This window comes from Bubalus bubalis, chromosome 8 (genome assembly GCF_019923935.1).
Source record: "Bubalus bubalis isolate 160015118507 breed Murrah chromosome 8, NDDB_SH_1, whole genome shotgun sequence".
Classification (NCBI taxonomy): domain Eukaryota; kingdom Metazoa; phylum Chordata; class Mammalia; order Artiodactyla; family Bovidae; genus Bubalus; species Bubalus bubalis.
The window spans coordinates 81,521,073-81,543,219 of record NC_059164.1 but is presented as its reverse complement, the minus strand read 5'-3'; the positions used below and the strand labels follow the sequence as shown (position 1 = coordinate 81,543,219).

The following is a 22,147-nucleotide window of genomic DNA, read 5'->3' as shown; positions in this document are numbered from 1 at the left end:
ATTCCATAAACACTTTAAAGAATGGTCCATATTAAAAAAAAAAAAAATAGAGTGCATATTCTCAAACTTAGTCTGATTACAGTTCCCACTGTCAGGCTCCTTGGCAAGTTGGATTAAGTACAGTGTTAATGAATCATGATCTCTGGAGAGGAACTCTGTTCTCCTTTTCATCCATTTTGTGGTTTATTCAGCACACATACACAAAACACCTACAATATGCTTAGACAATAAGCAAGTATGACTTAAAATGATGAAGGTTCAATAACAGACATAAAAAATTGATTAATTAAAATTAAAGAGTATCCTTAAAATCCAAGTACAACTGACTCTTGAACAATATGGTTTGAACAGGGAGGATCCACTTATACACAGATTTTTTTCAACAGTAGATAGTTTGTCTTTAGACAGTGGTAGAGGGGAGCAGGTGTCAGGGCACCAACCCTTCCTGCAGTTGAGAATCTGCATATAACTTACAGTCGGTCCTGGATATCCACGGTTCCTTCAGATCAGGGGTTCCACAACCTCAGACTCAACCAACCAGGGACTGTGTAGTACTTCAGTATTTACTATTTGGAAAAAAATATCTGTGTATAAGTGGACCTGAACCAGTCTAAACCCATGTTGTTCAAGGGTCAACTCTGAAGGAGAAGCTAGACAGCAGACACCAAGGCAGAGAGGGAAGGCCTGTGGTAAAGACCATTTGAGGCAGCAAGGATACAATTTGCACAAAGGCATGTGGTCACAGAAAAAGCAAGACCAAGTAAAAAAATTACAAGTAGCTTTATATGGTAGAAGCATCCAGGGGAGGAGGCAGCTAATGAGACTGACAAGGTTGGTTAATAGAAGGCTTCTGAATAATTATGGAAGGATGAAAGGTAGCAAAGTTGTGGGGGGGTGGATAGGCAGGGGTGTACAAATCATGAAGACATGAGGAAGCCAATACAGAATTCCAGGATGGAGGAGTAGACAATCAGATCTGAATTCCTGGAAGATTATTTCAGTAGAAAATGTTATAAATGGATTAGGATGAAATCAAATCTGAAGGAAAATAGATTGATTCATGGCACTTTCATTAGTTCAGGGGAGAAATGACAAATGCCTGAACTAAAAGCTCCTTGGCTCAGTACAGGCGTGGATTCAAGCAGGTGACTTCGGACTAGAATTCAGGCAGAAGAGATGTTGTATGAAGAGCCCGTGGTTGCTGCCAGAGCACGACACTTGTGGCAGGAAAGTGTTCAGACTTCAGGCCAATTACACAAGGAGGCAAGATCTCAGAGGGCCATCAATACCGCATGAAGGAGCTCAGACCTTAGCAGATGAGGAAAAGCAGACCTAAGTTGCAGAACTGATATTTTCCACAGAGCATTCTGGCAACTAGGTGGCAAAAGAGTTAAAAGCAAATAAAATAATAATAATAAATAAGAGGTACACGAGTATAGGGAGGAGAAGTGGAAGACCTCAGCAAGGGCAGGGGTGGTGAGAAAACCAACAGGACTTAGAGAATGACTGGGTGGAAATGGAGAGTCAGCTTTGCCTTAGGTGCTGCCACCAAATGGGGCAGAGAAACTAAAAGAACAAATGCAAGGGAAGGAAGAGAGAAAAAAAAAATGAGTTCATTATGGATATGGTGAGTTACATGCAAAAATAGAACCGAAGGTACAGCTGTGTAAGCGGCCATTAAATAAACAAGCACACTAATCTAGGGAGGGTCAGGGTGGAAGTGGCCACAGATATCATGAAATTAAACCAAGAAAAGTAAATATTTAGAAAACAAGTGACCAATGGACCAAATCTTGGGAGTGGAAACAGTGACAGACTTTATTTTGGGGGGCTCCAAAATCACTGCAGATGATGACTGCAGCCATGAAATTAAAAGACACTTGTTTCTTGGAAGGAAAGATACAACCAACCTAGACAGCATATTAAAAAGCAAAGACGTTATGTGCCAACAAAGGTCCGTCTAGTCAAAGCTATGGTTTTTTCAGTCCAGCCATGGGAGAGCTGGACTATAAAGAAAGCTGAGCGCTGAAGAATTCATGCTTTTAAACTGTGGTGTTGGAGAAGACCCTTGAGAGTCCCTTGGACTGCAAGGAGATCCAACCAGTCCATCCTAAAGGAGATCAGTCCTGAATGTTCATTGGAAGGACTGATGTTGAAGCTGAAACTCCAATACTTTGGCCACCTGATGCAAAGAGCTGACTCATTGGAAAAGACCCTGATGCTGGGAGGGATTGGGGGCAAGAGGAGAAGGGGATGACAGAGGATGAGATGGTTGGATGGCATGACTGACTCAATGGACATGAATTTGAGTAAACTCTGGGAATTGGTGACGGACACGGAGGCCTGGAGTGCTGCAATCCATGGGGTCGCAAAGAGTCGGACGTGACTGAGCAACTGAACTGAACTAAGAAACAACAGTTAGAATCCAGACTTGGAACGACGGACTGGTTCCAAATAGGAAAAGGAGTTCGTCAAGGCTGTATACTGTCACCTTGTTTATTTAATTTATACGCAGAGTACATCATGCGAAATGCTGGGCTGGATGAAACACAAGATGAAATCAAGACTGCAGGGAGAAATATCAATAAGCTAAGATATGCAGATGATACCACCCTAATAGCAGAAAGTGAAGAGGAACTAAAGAGCCTCTTGATGAAAGTGAAAGAGGAGAGTGAAAAAGCTGGCTTGAAACTCAGCATTCAAAATATGAAGATCATGGCATATTGTCTCATCAGTCCATGGCAAATAGATGGGGAAACAATGGAAACAGTGATAGACTTTATTTTCTTAGGCTCCAAAATCACTGCAGATGGTAACTGTAGCCATTAAATTAAAAGGCGCTGGCTTCCTGGAAGAAAAGCTATGACAAACCTCAACAGTGTATTAAAAAGCAGAGACATTACTTTGCTGACAAAGGTCCATCTAGTCAAAGCTATGACTTTTCCAGTAGTCATGTACGGATGTGAGAGTTCGACCATAAAGAAAGCTGAGCGCCAAAGAATTGATGCTTTTGAACTGTGGTGTTGGAGAAGAACCTTGTGGGTCCCTTGGACTGAAAGGATATCCAACCAGTCAATCCTAAAGGAAATCAATCCTGAATATTCACTGGAAGGATTGATGTTGAAGCTGAAGCTCCAATACTTTGGCCCCCTGACGTGAAGAGCTGACTCACTGGAAAAGACCCTGATGCTGGGCAAGACTGAAGGCAGGAGAAGGGGATGACAGAGGATGAGATGGTTGGATAGTGTCACTGACTCGATGAAGGTGAGTTTGACCAAGCTCTGGGAGCTCTGATGGACAGGGAAGCCTGGTGTGCTGCAGTCTATGAGGTCGCAAAGAATCAGACACGACAGAGTGACTGAACTCAACTGAACTGATCCCCAGTTCATCAATCACAGCCTTATCATGGTGAAGGGACTTGTGTAACTTAATGAAGCTATGAACCACATTGTGCAGGGCCACAGAAGATGGATGGGTCATAGGAAAGAGTTCTGTCAAAGCGTGGTCCACTGGAGGAGGAAATCGCAACCCAACCCAGTATTCTTGTTGCAAGAACCCCATGAACAGCGTGAAAAAGCAAAAAGATATGACAATGGAAGATGAGCCCCCCAGCCTTTGTGTGGATCACAACAAACTGTGGAAAATTCTTCAAGAGATGGGAATACCAGACCATCACACCTGCCTGAGAAACCTGCATGTGGGTCAAGAAGCAACAGTTAGAATTGGACATGGAACAATGGACTGGTTCAAACTCGGAAAGGAGTATGTCAAGGTTCTATATTGTCACCCTGCTTATTTAACTCATATGCAAGGTACACCATGCGAAATGCCAGGCTGAATGAATCACAAGCTGCAATCAAGATTGCTGGGAGAAATATCAGTAACCTCAGATACGCATATGATACCACTCTAATGACAGAAAGTGAAGAGGAACTAAGGAGCCTCTTGATGAGGGTGAAAAGACCAGATTGAAAAGAAGGCTTAAAAGTCAACATTCAAAAATTTAAGATCACAGCATCCAATCCCATCACTTCATGGCAAACAGAAGGGGAAAAAGTGGAAGCGGTGACATAGTTTACTTTCCTAGGCCCCAAAGTAACTGCAGACGGTGACTGCAGCCATGAAATTAAAAGACACTTGCTCTTTTGAAGGGAAGTTATGACAAACCTAGACAGCATATTAAAAAGCAAAGACATCGCTTTGATGAAAAAGGTCTGTATAATCAAAGTTACGGTTTTGCCAGTAGTCATGTATGGATATGAGAGCTGGACCATAAAGAAGGACGTGGCCTAATCACTAATTCGTGTCCAACCCTTGCAAATCAATGGACTGTAGCCCACCAGGCTCCTCTGTCCATGGAATTTTCCAGGCAAGAATACTTGAGTGGGTTGCCATTTCCTTCTCCACAGGATCTTCTCGAGGTGGATTCTTTATTGACTGAGCTACCAGCTCCCAAGAATTGATGCTTTTGAACTGTGGTGCTAAAGAAGACTCTTGAGAGTCTTTTGAACACCAAAGAGATCAAACCAGTCAATACTAAAGGAAATAAACCCTGAATATTCTTCACTGTATAGTGAATACTCTTCACTGAAAGTCCTTCACTGGAAGAACTGGGATGCTGAACCTGAAGCTCCAATACTTTGGCCATCTGATGTGAAGAGCACACTCATTGGAAAAAAGATCCTGATGCTGGGAAAGACTGAAGACAAAAGGAAAAGGGGGTGGCAGAGGATGAGATGGTTAGAGAGCATCACTGACTCAATGGACCTGAATTTGAGCAAACTCTGGGAGACAGTAAAGGACAGAGGAGCCTGGCGTGCTACAGTCCATTGGGTCGCAAAAAGCCATACATGACTTAGTGACTGGACAACAACAAAAGCATAAAATATCAAAAATGGGCTCATTTACAGAATCAGAAAGTAGATCAGTGGTTACGTGGGGCTAGCGTTATGTCTGTTCCATGATTCAGCATGGATCGCTAGGAGAGAAGGGATGAAATGAAGTGAATGACAGATGCGGCCAAAAAGGACCATAAGCGGGAGTGGAAGGATGAGCTGGGCAAACAGCCAGAAACTGAGGCTGATCACGCTGGATAGCTTCCATTCTCTTAAAAAAATAGAAATGACATCACCGTCTGAGAGTAAAGGGATGGTGGCCGAAAAGGCGGATTGGGGATGAAGGAGCTGAAGAGGGACAAATAAATATCAGCCCTTTAAGTGGCATGTACACCTCGCACGCAAGGTGTACCAGTACATGGCGGGTGGCCTTGTTCTTAAAGCACTGACTTTAAGCTGAGAGCTTAGCTGGGGTGGTGGGGCTGAGGCGGGTGGCAGGGGGTGCGTCCTTGAGAGCAGGGCCATTAGAGAATTGAATCTGCTGGTAAACTTAAGTTAGAATGGCTGACCACTTGACAGAGACAGAAAAGAAGAAGAATGGATTAGAGATCAGGGCTCCATCAAGTCACAAAACAGGGTTAGTGGGAAGATGAACACAAAAGCTTGAAGGATAAAAAGACTAAGAGTGTTGCCCAAAATATCTTCAAGTTCCAGGGACGGACATAAAGCCTCCAGAATGTGGCCTTAAGGGTAGAGAGATGAAACAGGGCTGAAGGAGAGGGTTCGGGAAAAATGAGACAGAAAACATAGGTCCTGTTGGCATGCTGAAAGCAGGAATCTATTTACAAGAGAATGAAATCTGTAATAAAGGGGAACTGGGTAGAAGCAAGGAGATAGATGAGGCAATACTGTCAGAAAGAAGGGGATAAAGCCAGGAGGTGGATCAGAGCCCGGTGCCTGCCTTCAGTGGAGGTACCAAGGCTCACTCATACGGCTCATGGGGAAAAGGGAGCAATGATCAGAATGCCTTGCTTCTAATATTCCAATTATGTCCTGGATTGTTTTGGTCTATAATGGGATAAAGGTCCTGCGTATAGTACTTAGTCTGGACTCAAAAAGTTCGTAGGGGGCTTTTCTATAATGAAAACTGAGATGTGGAATATATTTATTCATTCATAAATACATAAAAAAATCATCTGGGGCCTTTCTATTGATTCCTAAGGCCTCCAATGTAATCTCTTCTACTCTTGCAAAAGCAATGAGCTCCAGAATATTTCTCATTTAACATTTCCTACTCTACTACGTAAGATCTGAGGAATTAAGTGCCAGAGTTTCTGAGAATCACTTGCTACAGATCTTTCACAACCATCATCCTCTTCTATTTGATACACTGCGGCCATGGGTGGTGTGTGTGTGTACAAATACATTGATATAATATCTCTGGTTGTTGTTTCAGTTTTTCCCTGGTGAGAAAGAAGAGAGGAAGGGTGGCAGGGAGACACAATTACTGTGAAAAACCACCACCAAAGCACCAGACCTTAAAGTATCAGCAAACGTACAACACAAACGAGTTACAGAAGCATCCTCTACAGGCCACCTTACCTTGTCATGGACCGTCATGCAGCTAGCAGCATCTTTCTGAAGGATTTCAGTTACGCCATTGGAGAGCCTTTCGTACTTCAGTTTGGGCTCCTCTTCACTCTCTTCTTCCTGCATGGAAAACAGAGATGACAGCCCTCAAGGACATATTTGAAAGAGTCAAAGACTCAAAACACACGCTGTAAGGTGGAACCAGAGGTGGTTCCCTCAATGACTGTCAACAACCACAACTATAGTGTTAAGGGTTAAGATTCTCATCTTTCATTTTTCCAACTGGCCTATCAACTGCTGTAACTTCAATGGCAGAATAAATCTGAAAGCTGGAAAGAGGACTACATGTACCTTCTGTTGACAGTAATCAACTTCAGCATATCAAAAAAATACAAAACTGTCTGTCCCACTATTCAGACAAAAGCCAATAAAAGGTGCATAGACAAAATACTTGTCAATGTGCCCTCATGGACATAAAACACAGCAATGAGACAGGAATACAATAAACTTCCAAAAGACTAGAATTCTGTATTTCAAGATTGCAAGCATTTTTGTCAGATTTGAGAATATCCCATTTTACTTAGAAAAATTATAAAAATTAAAATGAAAGAAAATCAGAAATTTTATATAAAGCCAAGTATATACTTACTCTTCAGATAAAAATATTTTAATATTAATTTTAAGTAACTGAGAAATCATGAGTGGATATTATTACTTAGTTTATGTTACAATATGCACTGTTGACTCTCATCTGAATAAACCTCCTTATACATTAAAATGTTCTTAATCTTTTATACATGTTATTACTAACTTTAGAGGTTCAATTTCACTGTTGATATAGCATCGTAAGACATGCTTAATCTTCAGAGTTACAAAGTTCGGAATCTAGATTGTCTATAAAGGCCAGGAATTAATAAATCAAGATTACTTATAAAAATTATGACAATGATTCAGAAAAATATTTATTTTACTGCATCAATATACAATGAGAAGGAAATACGCATACAGTGACAACTGTGGTAGAATAAAACTGGCCAAAAGAGTAGAAAAACAGATTACTCATCATTTCCTTCAAAAATAACTGTGTGGTCCTCACCTTCCAGCTAACATTTGGGTAGTTTGAGGTACATCAACGGTCCCACCCAGAATACCTAGGAATGTTTAATGAAATATAGAGCAATATCAGTCTAAGGCATCAATTAAAGGGCTACTGAGGCAGTCTGAACTAGAAGTGTGATTCCAAGGTGGTGGAGAAACCACGGAGAGGCCAGCTGGCACTCTACAGTCATTTTCTTCCTGGAGACATTTATCAACAGGAGGCTGAGAGTCTCTGCCTGGATAGATGGCCACGCTTGGAAGTATGGAATACAGCAAACCTTCTGGGCTTTCTTGGTGGCTCAGATAGTAAAGAATCTGCCTGCAATGCAGGAGACCTAGGTTCAAGCCCTGGGTCAGGAAGATCCCACTCCAGTATTCTTGCCTTCAGAATTTCATGGATAGAAGAGCCTGGCGGGCTGCAGTCCATGGGGTTGTAAAGAGTCTGATAAAACTGAGTGACTAACACTTTCACTTTCTGGAATTTGTGGGGACTGGAGGCTTGATGGGTGGAAGAGAGAAGCAAAGAAGGGAGTGTGTTACACAGCCACTTTTCCCCAAAAGAAAACTGCTAATTTCCAAAACTACATAAGGTAGGAGACAAAAAAAGCTTGCCTTAAAAATGCAAACTCGCTGCCTTGACATATTAGGAAGAAAATTAGATGAGGTCCTGGTGAACATCAAAGTCTCTCATCTGGGACTCCTGGTCCCCAGGGCACAAACACAAAGAGCTTCCCAAAACTTCTGTCTAGCTTTGCCTCAGCTCACTCCCTGCCTGGAGTAAGGTACACAACCCCAACCTATCTGTCCAGTAAGGGAAAGGGTGGCTCCTTAGAGAAAGAATACTATTGGGCTTCTACAATTCTTCACCTACAGTACTAAGAATTCAATTAAAAAAAACTACCAGGTGTGCCACAAGATAGGACCAAATGATTAAACATCAAGGAGAAAAAAACTGTGTTAAACAAAACGAAAACACAGACCCCTGGATGACCTAGATACTGGATTTAGAAGAAAAGGACCTTAATGTAATTATGTTAATTATTATAAAGTATGTTTTTTTAAAAAGATGAATGAAATACATAAAAAGATTTCAACACAAAACTTCAATCTGTAAAAAAAAAAAAAATAATCAAGATAGTTTTAGAACTGAAAAATATAACTGAAATTAAGAACTTAATATTATAGTTCAACAGAAGATTAGCAAAGCAGAAGACAGGATTAGTAAAATGGAAAACAGGTCAAAAGATATCCAAAGGGAAGCTCAGGGAAGGAAAATGGACGGAAAATACAGAAAAATTATGTGCAATATGTGGGACAGAGTGAAAAGGGTCTAACATTTTTCAATATAGTCCCACAAGGATAAGGAAAATAGAAAAATGGGAAGGAGGAGGGAAAGGAAGACTACTTACAGAGATAACAATTGAGAATTTTCCAAAACTCATAAGACATCAACCCACAAGATCAAGAAACTTTGCAAACTGAAGCAACATAAGTATGAAGAAAATCACATCTAGGCACATCACAGTAAAAAGAAAATTACATAAAAGAAAAATGACTTGTAGACTGTTAAGTACTGGACTTCTTAAAGATTATAATACTGATCAACAATCACACACAGACTATGAACTCAGATGCCTACAGAAATCTTTATCCTTGGGGCAAAGACCTACTTCACATGGAAAGGAGTTCATTTCTGGATAAACTGAAAGGATGAGATATGTCAACCATTATGCTATAGACTTAACACTAGATATCTCATTTCATCTTGACTTAAAAAAAAAAAAAAGATTATGGTTCGTTAAATATCATTATCCCATTTTACAGATATTTCAGTAAAAACTGATGATCAGAAATTTTAGGTAATGTCATTAAGATACACAGTGGATAGAAAGCAAAGCTAAAATTCAAATTCAGTTATGAATGCTCTAACATCAATGCCTCATTTAATATACTACCCCAAACTCCTAGGAAAATTATACTACAAATCACAATAGACAACTCCAAGATTTTTATGCCTACAAAAAACTACAACTGTGATCAACAGGAAACGTGTAAAATGTATTTATTTAGCAGGTACATTAGTTACAGATAGATGTATATTATTCCAATATTTACTGACTTAATACAACAATACTGCTGTTGTTTAGTCACTAAGTCATGGTCTGACTCTTTTGTGACCCCATAGACTGTAGGTCTGCCAGGCTCCTCTGTCTGTGGGCTTTCCTGGGTAAGAATACTAGAGTGGGTCACCATTTCCTTCTCCAGGGGATCTTCCTGACCCAGGGATCAAACCTCTGTCTCCTGCACTGGCAGGTAGATTCTTTACCACTGAACCACTTGGGAAGCCCTAAAACAACAATAAATATGTGCATTTAATAAATATGTGCTGTTTACCACAGAGTTTCTGTGGGTAAACAATACACAAGTGGCTTCACTGGGTGCCTGAGATTCAAGATCTCTTCTGGGGTTGAAGGCAAGGTGTGAGCTGGGCATCTGAAGACCTGACTGGGGTTAGAGTAATGATTTCCCAGATGGCTCACTCAAATGGGTGGCAAGCTGGCACTGGGTGTTGACAAGAGGCTTCAGTCGCTATTCTTCTGGACTTCTCCAAAGGGCTGCATCAATGACCTTAGGATATGGCAAAGGAGACTTCCCCCAGAGTGAGTGGTGCAAGAGAATGCACAGTGGAAACCCTAAGGTTATATACAACCTAGCTTCAGAGGTCACATGCTGTGGCTGCTACAGTATTCCTGTATGTTGATCATACAGACCAGCCATGATTCAATGGGAGGGGAGGACATGAAGGCAGGAATAATAAGAGGTGAGAATCACCGGGGGGCATCATGCAGACTAGCTACAAGAGGAGTAATAAAATTTTAAGAGCAATAAACCTAGTTTAATAAAAAAATCAATATTCCATGTCTACTGATGAACTGTCTTAAATTTTCTTCTCCAAGTATACACAAACTAATAGTTGTTTATTTAGTAAAAGGGTGGTAAAACCAGAGATGGTCTACCTACTAACTTTTTAAGAATAACTCCAAGAACTAAAAGCCACAGAAGGAAGTAGTATGTGCATGGTTCCTTAAAAGCCCTACCTTTCTTTAAAAACGAACTAACAATAATCACCTCAACCCAATGAGTTGTTGCATGTCCAAAAAGGATCTGTTGTTAAAATATCAAATAGCTAATTAACCCAGTCTTAAAAAAAATCTAGAAATAGGAAAATTACAAAAAGCAACTAATAAACACTTCTACTTATATATCTAATACAAGCGAGAAAGAGAAATCATTACAAAGTTAACACTAAATGTAGCCAAGGCATGATGTGTGCATTCTGAAGTAAATGTGTTAAATACAAATTGAATCCTGAATGTTAGTCTTTATAATAAGATGCCACATGTTGTTCAAGTCTGGACATCAAATGTGCATCCAATGTGAAAAGTTAATTCTAGCCTCTGGACTATTTTGCATAAAAGCACTCAACCACGGACCATTAGATAAAGTTACTGTAAATAAGGTTTGCCTGTCTTATTCATAAGTGGAAACTAAATAATTTCTCTCACATAAGTATACAAAAATAAATACTTTCACAGCACAGCTCACTGAAGCATTTGTGCTAGGCTTCAAAAACCATAAATAAAATGAAAACTCCAATATTAGGCACTTGATGTAGCATTTCACGCTTTTCTGACAGGTATCTTTTATGTTAAGTTAAAAGCAGGCTAAAGGTGAATTTTTTAAGGTGTTTTCTGCTTGCTGTAAACAAAGAAAATGGAAAGTGATTCAAAAATACAATTCGCAGAGGTTATTCAACTGCTGCAGACTTTATATCACATTTTAAATAAAAAACATTTTAAAAATCAGGTAGATTTAATATAGGGTTTCACTGTAAAAAAAAAAAATTAAACAGAAAAAAAAGACTTTCATGCAATTTGAACTTCCACAGAAAACAACCCAGTGTTAATAAAAATCAAATCAATAATTTTTGTTAAATTTTAATAATCTTGCAAGCCTACAAATAAAACCATCAACAGTCTGAGTTGAGATGACAGTTAACTGCGTTTCTATGACAACCCAGAGGCACAATACAAGTCCTGACTTGCAGTTAAGCGAAGATATGAACAGAGTGACATTTACTCATACAAGAAAATCTGAAGCTTTTCTTTAAAAAGAATCAATTCTCAAATAACATGGACTTTCACTAAGTGGATAACACTTTTAATTAAAGACAAGTCCTTTAGATCATCCTATAGGATTCTAAAACATCTGAAAATAAATTTCTTATCATGGTCATTTTTACTGAGTTTTGAACCGAAAGTGAAAAAAGTCGCTTTTGGGACAACAGACTAAGGTAATTACAGATTTCTGCCTCAAAAACTATTTAACAGTTTGTTACTAACACCACAGAGTCAATGTACATAGAGAAAATCCCATCACCTAACTTAGAATTATATAATCAACAAGAACATCATACTTTTCATGTGATAATTTAAATTTTCTGTACAAGAAAAAACTGATTGGCATTTATAACCAATTTTTCATCCTGTTTTAACACTAACCACATCTTTCACACATCAGTATATTTTATGTACAATGTGACAGTCTAAATGAAGACCCAAATTTTACTAAAAAAAAAAAAATGTGTCATATGAATTCAGCGGTTAACAGAAAGATCATTACATTTTCTATGGCTTTTATGAATCTAGAACTCAAAATTTTATTTCTGATTATCAGTTCTTTGTTAAAATACAGTTTTGTCTTGTTTTGGTTTTTTTTTTTTTTTTTTTTTCCCACAAAACAATAGTATATATACAAGAAGGGTGAGATGTTATGTTTACAAAATCCAAGTTAAGCCAGTGACAAATATCACCAGTGGAGTGCTCCTAGACAATTTATAATCTCACTCTATGGACATCCCTTCATCTCAGCTAGACTCACCAATGAGAAAGACCTCAGCTGAACCTCTAGGATTTTTAATAAGATGAATGGGTGCGTTGATCTCTTGTCATCGACTACATCTGACCAGGGGCAAATTCCTTTTAATAAATATCCAATGTTTTAAAGCTAGATAAAATAGGGAACACTAACATCCTCAAAAACAAAACAAAATTCTCATTGTCTAAAAAAAAGAGCAGCTTGAACTTCCACAGGAAAAAACCAAGTGTTAATAAAAAGCAAATCAATCATCAGCTATTGGTCTGAAGGTATAAAGGCTTTCCTCCTCTAGAACATTTTCTCGAGAATTATAATCACCATAATTGAAATTATACTGTAAGTCAATCAAAACACATAATTTGAGGTCTCAAAAAATACAACTAACAAATTTTTAAGAAATAGAACTCTGCACTACAACAGGAGTTGTATCAACTTTTTACCAACAATTAATATAGAGTCAAGAAATATATATGTTATCATGCATATATATTTATTTGAAACTGTAATGTCACCAATAAAGGACATCTCCACCTATGTCATATCGTCTTAAACTTTTCTACAAAAAGAGATTTATGATGAGAAAAACTGTACAAAAAAAGAATAACTAAGATTCAAAACTTATCAAGAAATAAGAACTTTTATTGATTTTGTATTTGTGCCCTTCCCAAATGAATGCCACCTCCTTAAAAGGGCAAGTGCAACTATTAACTATTATAGGTTATAGCGCTATTACAAAAGGATGATTTTATTTACACAAAAAGATGACTGTCTGGTAGGAAAGCTGGTTTCATATATCCTTCTAAAATGTCAAAACATATCAAGAAAACTACATAAACAAGCCAAGAGAGTAACTTCTAGTTTCCATTTATAACACAAGGTATTACAGCTGCCTCAATGACCAAACTTTTTAAGAAAGTGACATGGAGATAATGGAATTCATCCACAATAAAACAACTATGGTCAAAGCTCCCACGATGCCTTTCCATCAGACTGGTGACAGACAAGCAATAACACTCTTATATGAATGCAAATAATGCTGTTAAAGTTTTTTACTTTCAAGCAATACTGCTATTACTGAAAACATTAATCAAAAACAAGTAGCTAAAATTAGGAGCTCATAAATGTATTCTAGATGATGTAGGTCTACTTTTTCATATAGATAGAAAATTTCAATGAGCCTACTCATAGGTATATACTATATTTAAAAGCTTAAAATACATATGGTTAAATAAGTGGTTCTCAACCGGAGGTAATGGTGTTCCCCCGGTTCACTCACTTAGCAATGTCTGCGGACATATTTGTTGTCACAACAGAGTTGGCGGAGAAGATGCTATTGATATCTAGTGGGTAGAGGGCAGGGACGAAGCTAAACATCATATAATGGATGAGACAATTTTCCAAAACAAAAAATTTTCCCTCCCCAAATGCCAATAGTGCCAAGGTCAAGAAACCCCAGGTTAAACAAATTTCACAAGATTAAATATTACACCGACCTTAAAATCTGTTTTCAAAGATGATTTGATAACAAAGGGGAAGGTTCTCAAAATGTCTTACTAGGTGAATAAGTAGGTCATAAAAACCTGCTTTGCACGATCCAAATGTTACTAAAGAAATGCATATACACACGTGGGAGGTAAATGAGAAAAACAAACATCATGGTCACCCTCCTAAGCTTTTTCTTCACATACAGACTGGGAGTGATAACAGGACTTCCATCGCAGGGTTGCTGTGACCATTATAGAAGGCGGCAATTAAAAATCACTACTGAGATGGGACTTCCCTTGCAGTCCAGTAGTTAAGACTCTGCACGTTCAATGCAAGGAGTGTGAGTTCGATCTCTGGTTGGGGAATTAAGATCCAGCATACTGCACTGGGCAGCCAAAAAGTTAAAAAAAAAAAAAATTACCATGGCTACTGCCAATATTTTTAAATTTTCTAAAACAAATAATTTCATTTATTATAGAATTACTGTATTTTATACATTTTCAAGCCATTATTCACCATTCTTTCAAAAACTTTACATCTACTGAACTAAGACTTATCTCTCAAAACCAATCTCCTTCCCCTGTCAATACTTTGCCTACAGAAGTGAGAAAAAGTTGAGCCTCTAATAATTGAAGAGGTCTACTTAAGATTCACAAGATATGCAGTCTTCATAAACCCTGGTCTCTCCTTTGCCCTGTAGTATCAGAATTTCATGTTCAATTCAAGGAGGAAAAAAAAAAAATAAGGTGAAGGTTTCCATGCCCTAAGCCACATACGATAAACAGGATCAACTCCCATCATTTATTTTATATTGGGAAAGCGATAAGAATATAGAGAGTGGTGGGGAGGGGAGGCGAGGAATGAGAAAAGCAAATAAGCTTTTCATTTCCTTCCAGCCATATGGAATAACCTGACCAATCTTCAAGATATGCCATTCAGGTGGACAATTTCCGCCACTAAATCCAACATAACCCTCTTTTTCTTTCTTCCCGATATCCCTTGGTGATCACAAGATCCTTAGAAGCAGGGTTTAGGCCTATTCATTGTTCTGAACTTCACCTAACAAAACTGTGGGTACCTAACAAAGACCAGTGAAAACACAAGTACATCGTAACAGCAGACAGTTTAGTGAGAAGCTTTTCAGAGACATTCTCATTTAGATTTCCACACAAGAAAATCCAAATCGTACCACAGCAGGGAATAGGAGAGATTACCTAAATTATGTACAATATTATGTAAAATATTTACAGACACAGCTGGGGGAGGGGGTAGGCAGGGGAAGGTACGAAAGAGAGGGAAACAGTAGCAAATAGGAGCAGCAGCCACAGAGGTCCCACAAATTCAATTTTCATGAAAAACTTAACATTGATTTATAATTTACAGGTTTACTGTTACATTAAAAAGTGCCACAGGTTTTGAGATTATTTTTGTTGGCAAGGAGATTAAATACCTCTCAAGCATCTTTCCTTATCCCAGGTGCAAAGAAGCACCTGGCTAGCTACTCCCACACAAGCCTCTGACAGCTTTTCAAAAATTTCCATGAAAAAACAGATACAGATAAACTCCCCAAATAGCAATAAAAAATTAAGATAAGCCATTACCAAAATTAAGGAAAAGCTGATACATATGGTGAGTATGAATTTGAACTAATGACACATCTTGGATTGTTTCATGAAAACTTAACCCACCTGAACAAAACGCACAAAGATGCTTTAGGCTCTCCCACCAAAGCTCAGTGGACATGAGTTTGAGCCAACTCTGGGAGATAGTGAAGGACAGGGAAGCCTGACATGCTGCAGTCCGTGGGGTCATAAAGAGTTGGAGATGACTGAGTGACTGAACAACCACCACCAAAGCTTCATGCTCGTGACTCAGAGCTTATCCCACTCGACAGAGCACATACCTGCCTCCCCCATTTGGGGCTGTTTTTTTCTAGACGGTGACTGCAGTTTTTGCCCACTGTTTCTCCACATCTGCACCTTCAACCCTGGCTACCATCGATTTCCACCTCCCTCCTACAGGCAGAGACTGTAAGACGCTGACACCTGAACAGTGCATTACTGGCGGTTTGAGAGTCCCAGCTTTAAGCACTACAGGACCAAAAAAACACTGGTAGCAGGGAGGTGAGAATTTCAGGCAACCAGAGAACACAAATAAAGGTAAAAGCAAAGATGCATTAAAAAAACAGAAAACTGAATAATTAGTAAGTCCAAAGTCTGCGTGTGCATGCTTAGTCACTAAGTCATGTCTGACTCTGCGACTCTGTGGTCTGTAGCCCACCAGGCAACTCTGTCCATGGGATTTCCCAGTTAAGAATACTAGAAGAAAAAAAAAAAAAAAAAAAGAATACTAGAGTGGGTTGCCATTTCCTCCTCCAGGGGATCTTCCCGATTCAGGGATCAAACCCACCTCTCGTGCACTGCAGGTGGATTCTTTATTGCTAAGCCAGCAGGGAAGCATAACTGTAATATCAAAACTCTTGAAGAAAAGTTTTGAAGGGGAAAAAAAAGAAAATAGTTCAGTTATCTGAGGCATGAATGTAAACGTAAAAATTTAAAGCAGAATATCATAAAGCAAACCCTATGAAAATAAAAACAAAAATAAACAAAAGGGACCTAATGAAACTTTAAAGCTTTTGCACAGCAAAGGAAACCATAAACAAAACAAAAAGACAACCTTCAAAATGGGAGAAATATTTACAAATGAAGCAACTGACAGGGGATTAATTTCCATAAAATACAAAGAGCTCATGCAGCTCAATATAAAAAAGGAAACAACCCAATTAAAAAATAGACGTAACCTAAAGAAGACATACAGATGGCCAACAAACACATGAAAAGATGTTCAGCATGGCTAATTATTAGAGAAAAATGCAAATGAAGACTACAATAAGGTACCACCTCATACCCATCAGAATGGCTATCATCAAAAATTCTAAAAACAATAAATGTATGGAGAAAAGGGAACTCGGCCACACCGTTGGTGGGAATGTAAACTGATACAACCGCTATGGAGAAAAGTATGAAGGTTCCTTAAAATACTAAGTATAGAACTATCATATGATCCAGCAAACTCATAGCTGTCCCTACATCTGGAGAAAACCATAATTCAGAAAGATACACACACCCCAATGTTCACTTCAGCACTGTTTACAATAGCCAGCCATGGAAGCAACCTAAATGTCCATCAACTGAGGAATGGATAGAGAGCATATGGTACATATACACAATGGACTATTACTTGGCCCTAAAAAAGGAACAGAATTGTACCATTTACACAGATTTGGATGGACCTAGAGAATGTCATACAGAGTGAAGTCAAAAAGAGAAAAATACTGTGTATTAGTGGAAATATGTGCAAACTAGAAAAATGGTATAGATGAACTTATTTGCAAAACAGAAATAGAGACACAAACAGAGAGAACAAACATACTGATACCAAGGGGGAGACGGGAGTGGGATGGCTTGGGAGACTGGGGTGGACATATTAATACACACACTTCTACCTGTAAAATAGATAACTAATGAGACCCTAATGTACCTACACAGGGAACTCAATTCAATGCTCTGTGGTAACCTAAACGGGAAGGAAATTAAAGAAAAAGGATATATGTATATGTGTGGCTGATTCACTTTGCTGCACAGCAGAAACCAACACAACATTGTAAAGCAATTATACTCCAATTTTTTTTCTTAAAACAAACTCTCTATATATTAATAGAAAACTTGGTGGTGGGTGGGCCTCACCAAATCAGTTGAAGGCATAAATAAACCCTCCCACTGAGTAAAAACATTCTTCCTAATTGCCTTCCAAGTGAGTGACTTTTTTCTTGTCTTAGAATTTGAACTGAAACATTGGCTCTTTCTGAGTGTCCCACTTGCTGACTCACCCTGAAGGTCTTAGGACTTGCCAGATCCATAATCATACATGTCAGTTCCTTACAATAAATCCTTCTCTCTCTCTCTTTCTGATCCTATTGGTCTCTCTCAGATCCTCCTAAATTCTCTCAAATCTCTCCCTCTTTTCTCCCATACCCTCCCCAGTTCCTGTTGGTCCTAAACATAGCCCATTGGTTCTGTTTCTTTAGAGAACCCTGTCTTGCCAAGACAGAGAGAGCTGGCCTGGCCTGTAGATATGCCTCAAGGGCACTTTACAAAGGCTCAGAAGACTCATGGCACAAACTCCCACTACGACACATATTTTTCAAGGAGGTATTCAAATAGAAAGCAAAAAATCTAGGAGATGCTGTAAGAGATGAAAAAGAAGGATGATCAAAAAAATCTTGGTAGAGATTTCCCTGGAGGTCCAGTTAGTAAGATCCTGCATTTCCAATGCAGGGGGTATGGGTTCAATCCCTGATCAGGGAGCTAAGATCCCACATGCTCTGTAGTGCAGCCAAGGGGAAAAAAAAACTCTTGGTAAAGTTCACTAATGTTCAGTTCAGTTTCAGTTCAGTAGCTCAGTCATGTCCGACTCTTTGAGACCCCATGAACCACAACACACCAGGCCTCCCTGTCCATCACCAACTCCTGGAGTCCACCCAAACTCATGTCCACTGAGTCGGTGATGCCATCTGGCCATCTCATCCTCTGTCGTCTCTTCTCCTCCTGCCTTCAATCTTTCCCAGCATCAGGGTCTTTTCAAATGAGTCAGCTCTTCACATCAGGTGACCAAAGTATTGGAGTTTCAGCTTCAATATCAGTCCTTCCAATGAACACCCCGGACTGATCTCCTTTAGGATGGACTGGTTGGATCTCCTTGCAGTCCAAGGGACTCTCAAGAGTCTTCTCCAACACACAGTTCAAAAGCATCAATTCTTCGGCACTCAGCTTTCTTTATAGTCCAACTCTCACATCCATACATCACTAATGTTACTTGTTAACAAAGGACAGGGGTAGAAAGGAAAGAAATCATTTAAAAACCTACTGGACTTCATAATCAAGTGGCCAATCACAAAATAAGTCAAAATAAAGTTTTCTTATGCCAATTCCACCATGCACAGTCCTAGAGTACTGGGCAACTTAGTTAAAACCTCAGTTACTTCATCTTTCATGAAAGGAGGAGGAGAATATGTACCTTATAGAATTGCTGTAAGAATCAAACGTATTAAATGTATGCAAAGTACAGTATCAGGTATGTATCCAGTGAATGTCAGTTATATTACCAATGTTTGTAGTATAGCCCCCAAATTTAAACTATATATTCATATCCTCCCTTTTGAGTTTATTTCCAGATATAAAACTGAACAAACATGTCTTTTTTTTTTTAACTTTAAACTTTTTATTTTGTATTAGGGTATAGTTGATTAACAATGTAGTGGCAGTTGCAGATGAATGGTGAAGGGACTCAGTCACATATATACATGTCTCCATTCTTCCCCAAATCCCCCTCCCATCCAGGCTGGCACATACCACTGAGCAGAGCTCTATGTGCTATACAATAGATCCTTGTTGGTTATCAATTTTAAATACAGCAGTGTGTACATGACCTTGCCAAAGTCCCTAACTACCCCTTCCCCCTGACAACCATTATTTTGTTTTCTAAGTCTGTCTCTTTCTTTTTTCTAAGTTCATTTGTATCATTTCTTTTAGATTCCACATTTGTATCATTTCTTTCCACATTTAAAGAATGTCACATGATATTTCTCCTCCTCTGTCTGACTTTAGGCAATGTAACGCTCTCTAGGTTCATCCATGTTGCTGCAAATGGCATTATTTCATTCTTTTTTAATGGCTGAGTAAAATTCCATTTTATACACAGACACACACGCACAGACATATATATATATATATATATATATATATATATACACCACATCTTCTTTAACCATTTCTTTGTTGATGGAGATTCAGGTTCTTTCCATGTCTTGGCTATTGTGAGTAGTGCTGCAGTGAACACTGTGGTGCATGTATCTTTTTGAATCATGTTTTTCTCTAGGTGTATGTCCAGGGATGGGATTGCAGGGTCATATGGTAGCTCTATTTTTAGTTTTTTAAGGAACCTCCATGTTGCTGCTGCTGCTGCTAAGTCGCTTCAGTCGCGTCCGACTCTGCAACCCCATAGACGGCAGCCCACCAGGCCCTGCCGTCCCTGGGATTCTCCAGGCAAGAACACTGGAGTGGGTTGCCATTTCCTTCTCCAATGCATGAAAGTGAAAAGTGAAAATGAAGCTGCTCAGTCGTGCCACCTCTTAGCGACCCCATGGACTACAGCCTACCAGGCTCCTCCGTCCATGGGATTTTCCAGGCAAGAGTACTGGAGTGGGGTGCCATTGCCTTCTCCAGGAACCTCCATACTGTTCTCCATAGTGGCTGTACCAATTTATATTCCCACCAACAGAGTCCCTTCTCCAGCATTTGTTGTTTGTGGAATTTTTGACGACAGTCATTCTGACAGGCATGAGGTTATATCTCATGGTAGTTTTGATTTGCATTTCTCTAATATCTAGCAGTACTGAACATCTCTTCATGTACCTATTGGCCATCTGCATGTCCTCTTTGAAGAGATGTCTATTCAGGTCTTCTGCCCATTTCTTGAGTGGGTTGTTTGTTTTGATACTGTTACGAGTCAGAAACTGTTTATAAATTTTGAACACTTATCCCTTATCAATCACATCATTTGCAAGTGTTTTCTCCCAATCTGTAGGCTGTCTTTTCATTGTTTCCTTTGCTGTGCAAAAGCTTTTAAGTAGGTCCCATTTGTTTATTTTTGTTTTTATTTCAATTATTCAGGGAGATGGGTTGAAAAAATTTTGCAGAGATTTATGTCAAAGAGTGTTCTGCCTATGTTTTCCTTTAGGAGTTTTATAGTGTCTGGTCTCACATATAGGTCTTTAACCCATTTTGAGCTCATTTTTGTGTATGGAGTTAAAGCACAGTATCAGGTATGTATCCAGTGAATGTCAGTTACTAAAAACGTTATTATTTGTATTACAGTTTCCAAATTTAAACTGTATAATTCATATCCTCCCTTTTGAGTTTATTTCCAGACATAAAATTGAATAGACATAAAATTTCTAATTTACCTCTTTGCTTTACACTATTTACAAAAAATGAAGATGTAACCTCAGATATGCAGATGACACCACCCTTATAGCAGAAAGTGAAGAGGAATTAAAAAGCCTCTTGATGAAAGTGAAAGAGGAGAGTGAAAAAGTGACTTAAAGCTCAACATTCAGAAAACGAAGATCATGGCAGCTGGTCCCACCACTTCATGGGAAATAGATGGGCAAACAGTGGAAACAGTGTCAGACTTTATTTTTCTGGGCTCCAAAATCACTACAGATGGTGACTGCAGCCATGAAATTAAAAGACGCTTACTCCTTGGAAGGAAAGTTATGACCAACCTAGATAGCATATTCAAAAGCAGAGACATTACTATGCCAACAAAGGTTCGTCTGGTCAAGGCTATGGTTTTTCCTGTGGTCATGTATAGATGTGAGAGTTGGACTGTGAAGAAGGCTGAGCGCCAAAGAATTGATGTTTTTGAACTGTGGTGTTGGAGAAGACTCTTGAGAGTCCCTTGGACTGCAAGGAAATCCAACCAGTCCATTCTAAAGGAGATCAGCCCTGGGATTTTTTGGAAGGAATGATGCTAAAGCTGAAAGTCCAGTACTTTGGCCACCTAATGCGAAGAGTTGACTCTTTGAAAAAGAGTCTGATGCTGCGAAGGATTGGGGGCAGGAGGAGAAAGGGATGACAGAGGATGAGATGGCTGGATGGCATCACTGACTCGATGGACGTGAGTCTAGGTGAACTCCGGGAGTTGGTGAGGGACAGGGAGGCCTGGCGTGCTGTGATTCTTGGGGTCGCAAAGAGTCAGACACGACTGAGCGACTGATCTGATCTGATCTGATTACTGTTGAGTTGGTCACATCATTTCAAACATGTTTTCAGTCATACCTAAGTGTGAATCCTGTTATTAGGAAAGTAAAAGGGAATGCTACAGTCCCCTCCTTATTAAGCCAACAGTCACTCCTGGATGCTTATAAAGATCAAAAGTAACTCATCCCAGGTCAAATACCTCAAAAATGCCCAACCACTGATGGAAATGATGACAACAGACTAAAATTTTAAGCTTTATACAGGGTTTCCTCACTCCCAACCTTCTGATACTATTTCGAGAGATTTATTTACTCCACTGAGGTCTTTGGAGAAGCAAGTCATTTTCTAAAGTAAAGAAATATGACAACATGGATGTCT

The 22,147-nt window shown here is 39.1% G+C and overlaps 1 protein-coding gene across 4 annotated transcripts in view; it reads right to left on the bottom strand.

Moving 5' to 3' along the window:
- The window catches only part of VPS41 (VPS41 subunit of HOPS complex), a 200,089-nt gene that overhangs the window by 152,292 nt on the left and 25,650 nt on the right, over positions 1–22,147 (bottom strand). For all 4 annotated transcript variants that reach the window (XM_006058820.4, XM_044946820.2, XM_044946819.2 and 1 more), the window contains exon 3: positions 6,438–6,545. In XM_006058820.4, the coding sequence (XP_006058882.2) occupies positions 6,438–6,545 (108 nt within the window). The remainder of the gene's footprint in view (positions 1–6,437; positions 6,546–22,147) is intronic.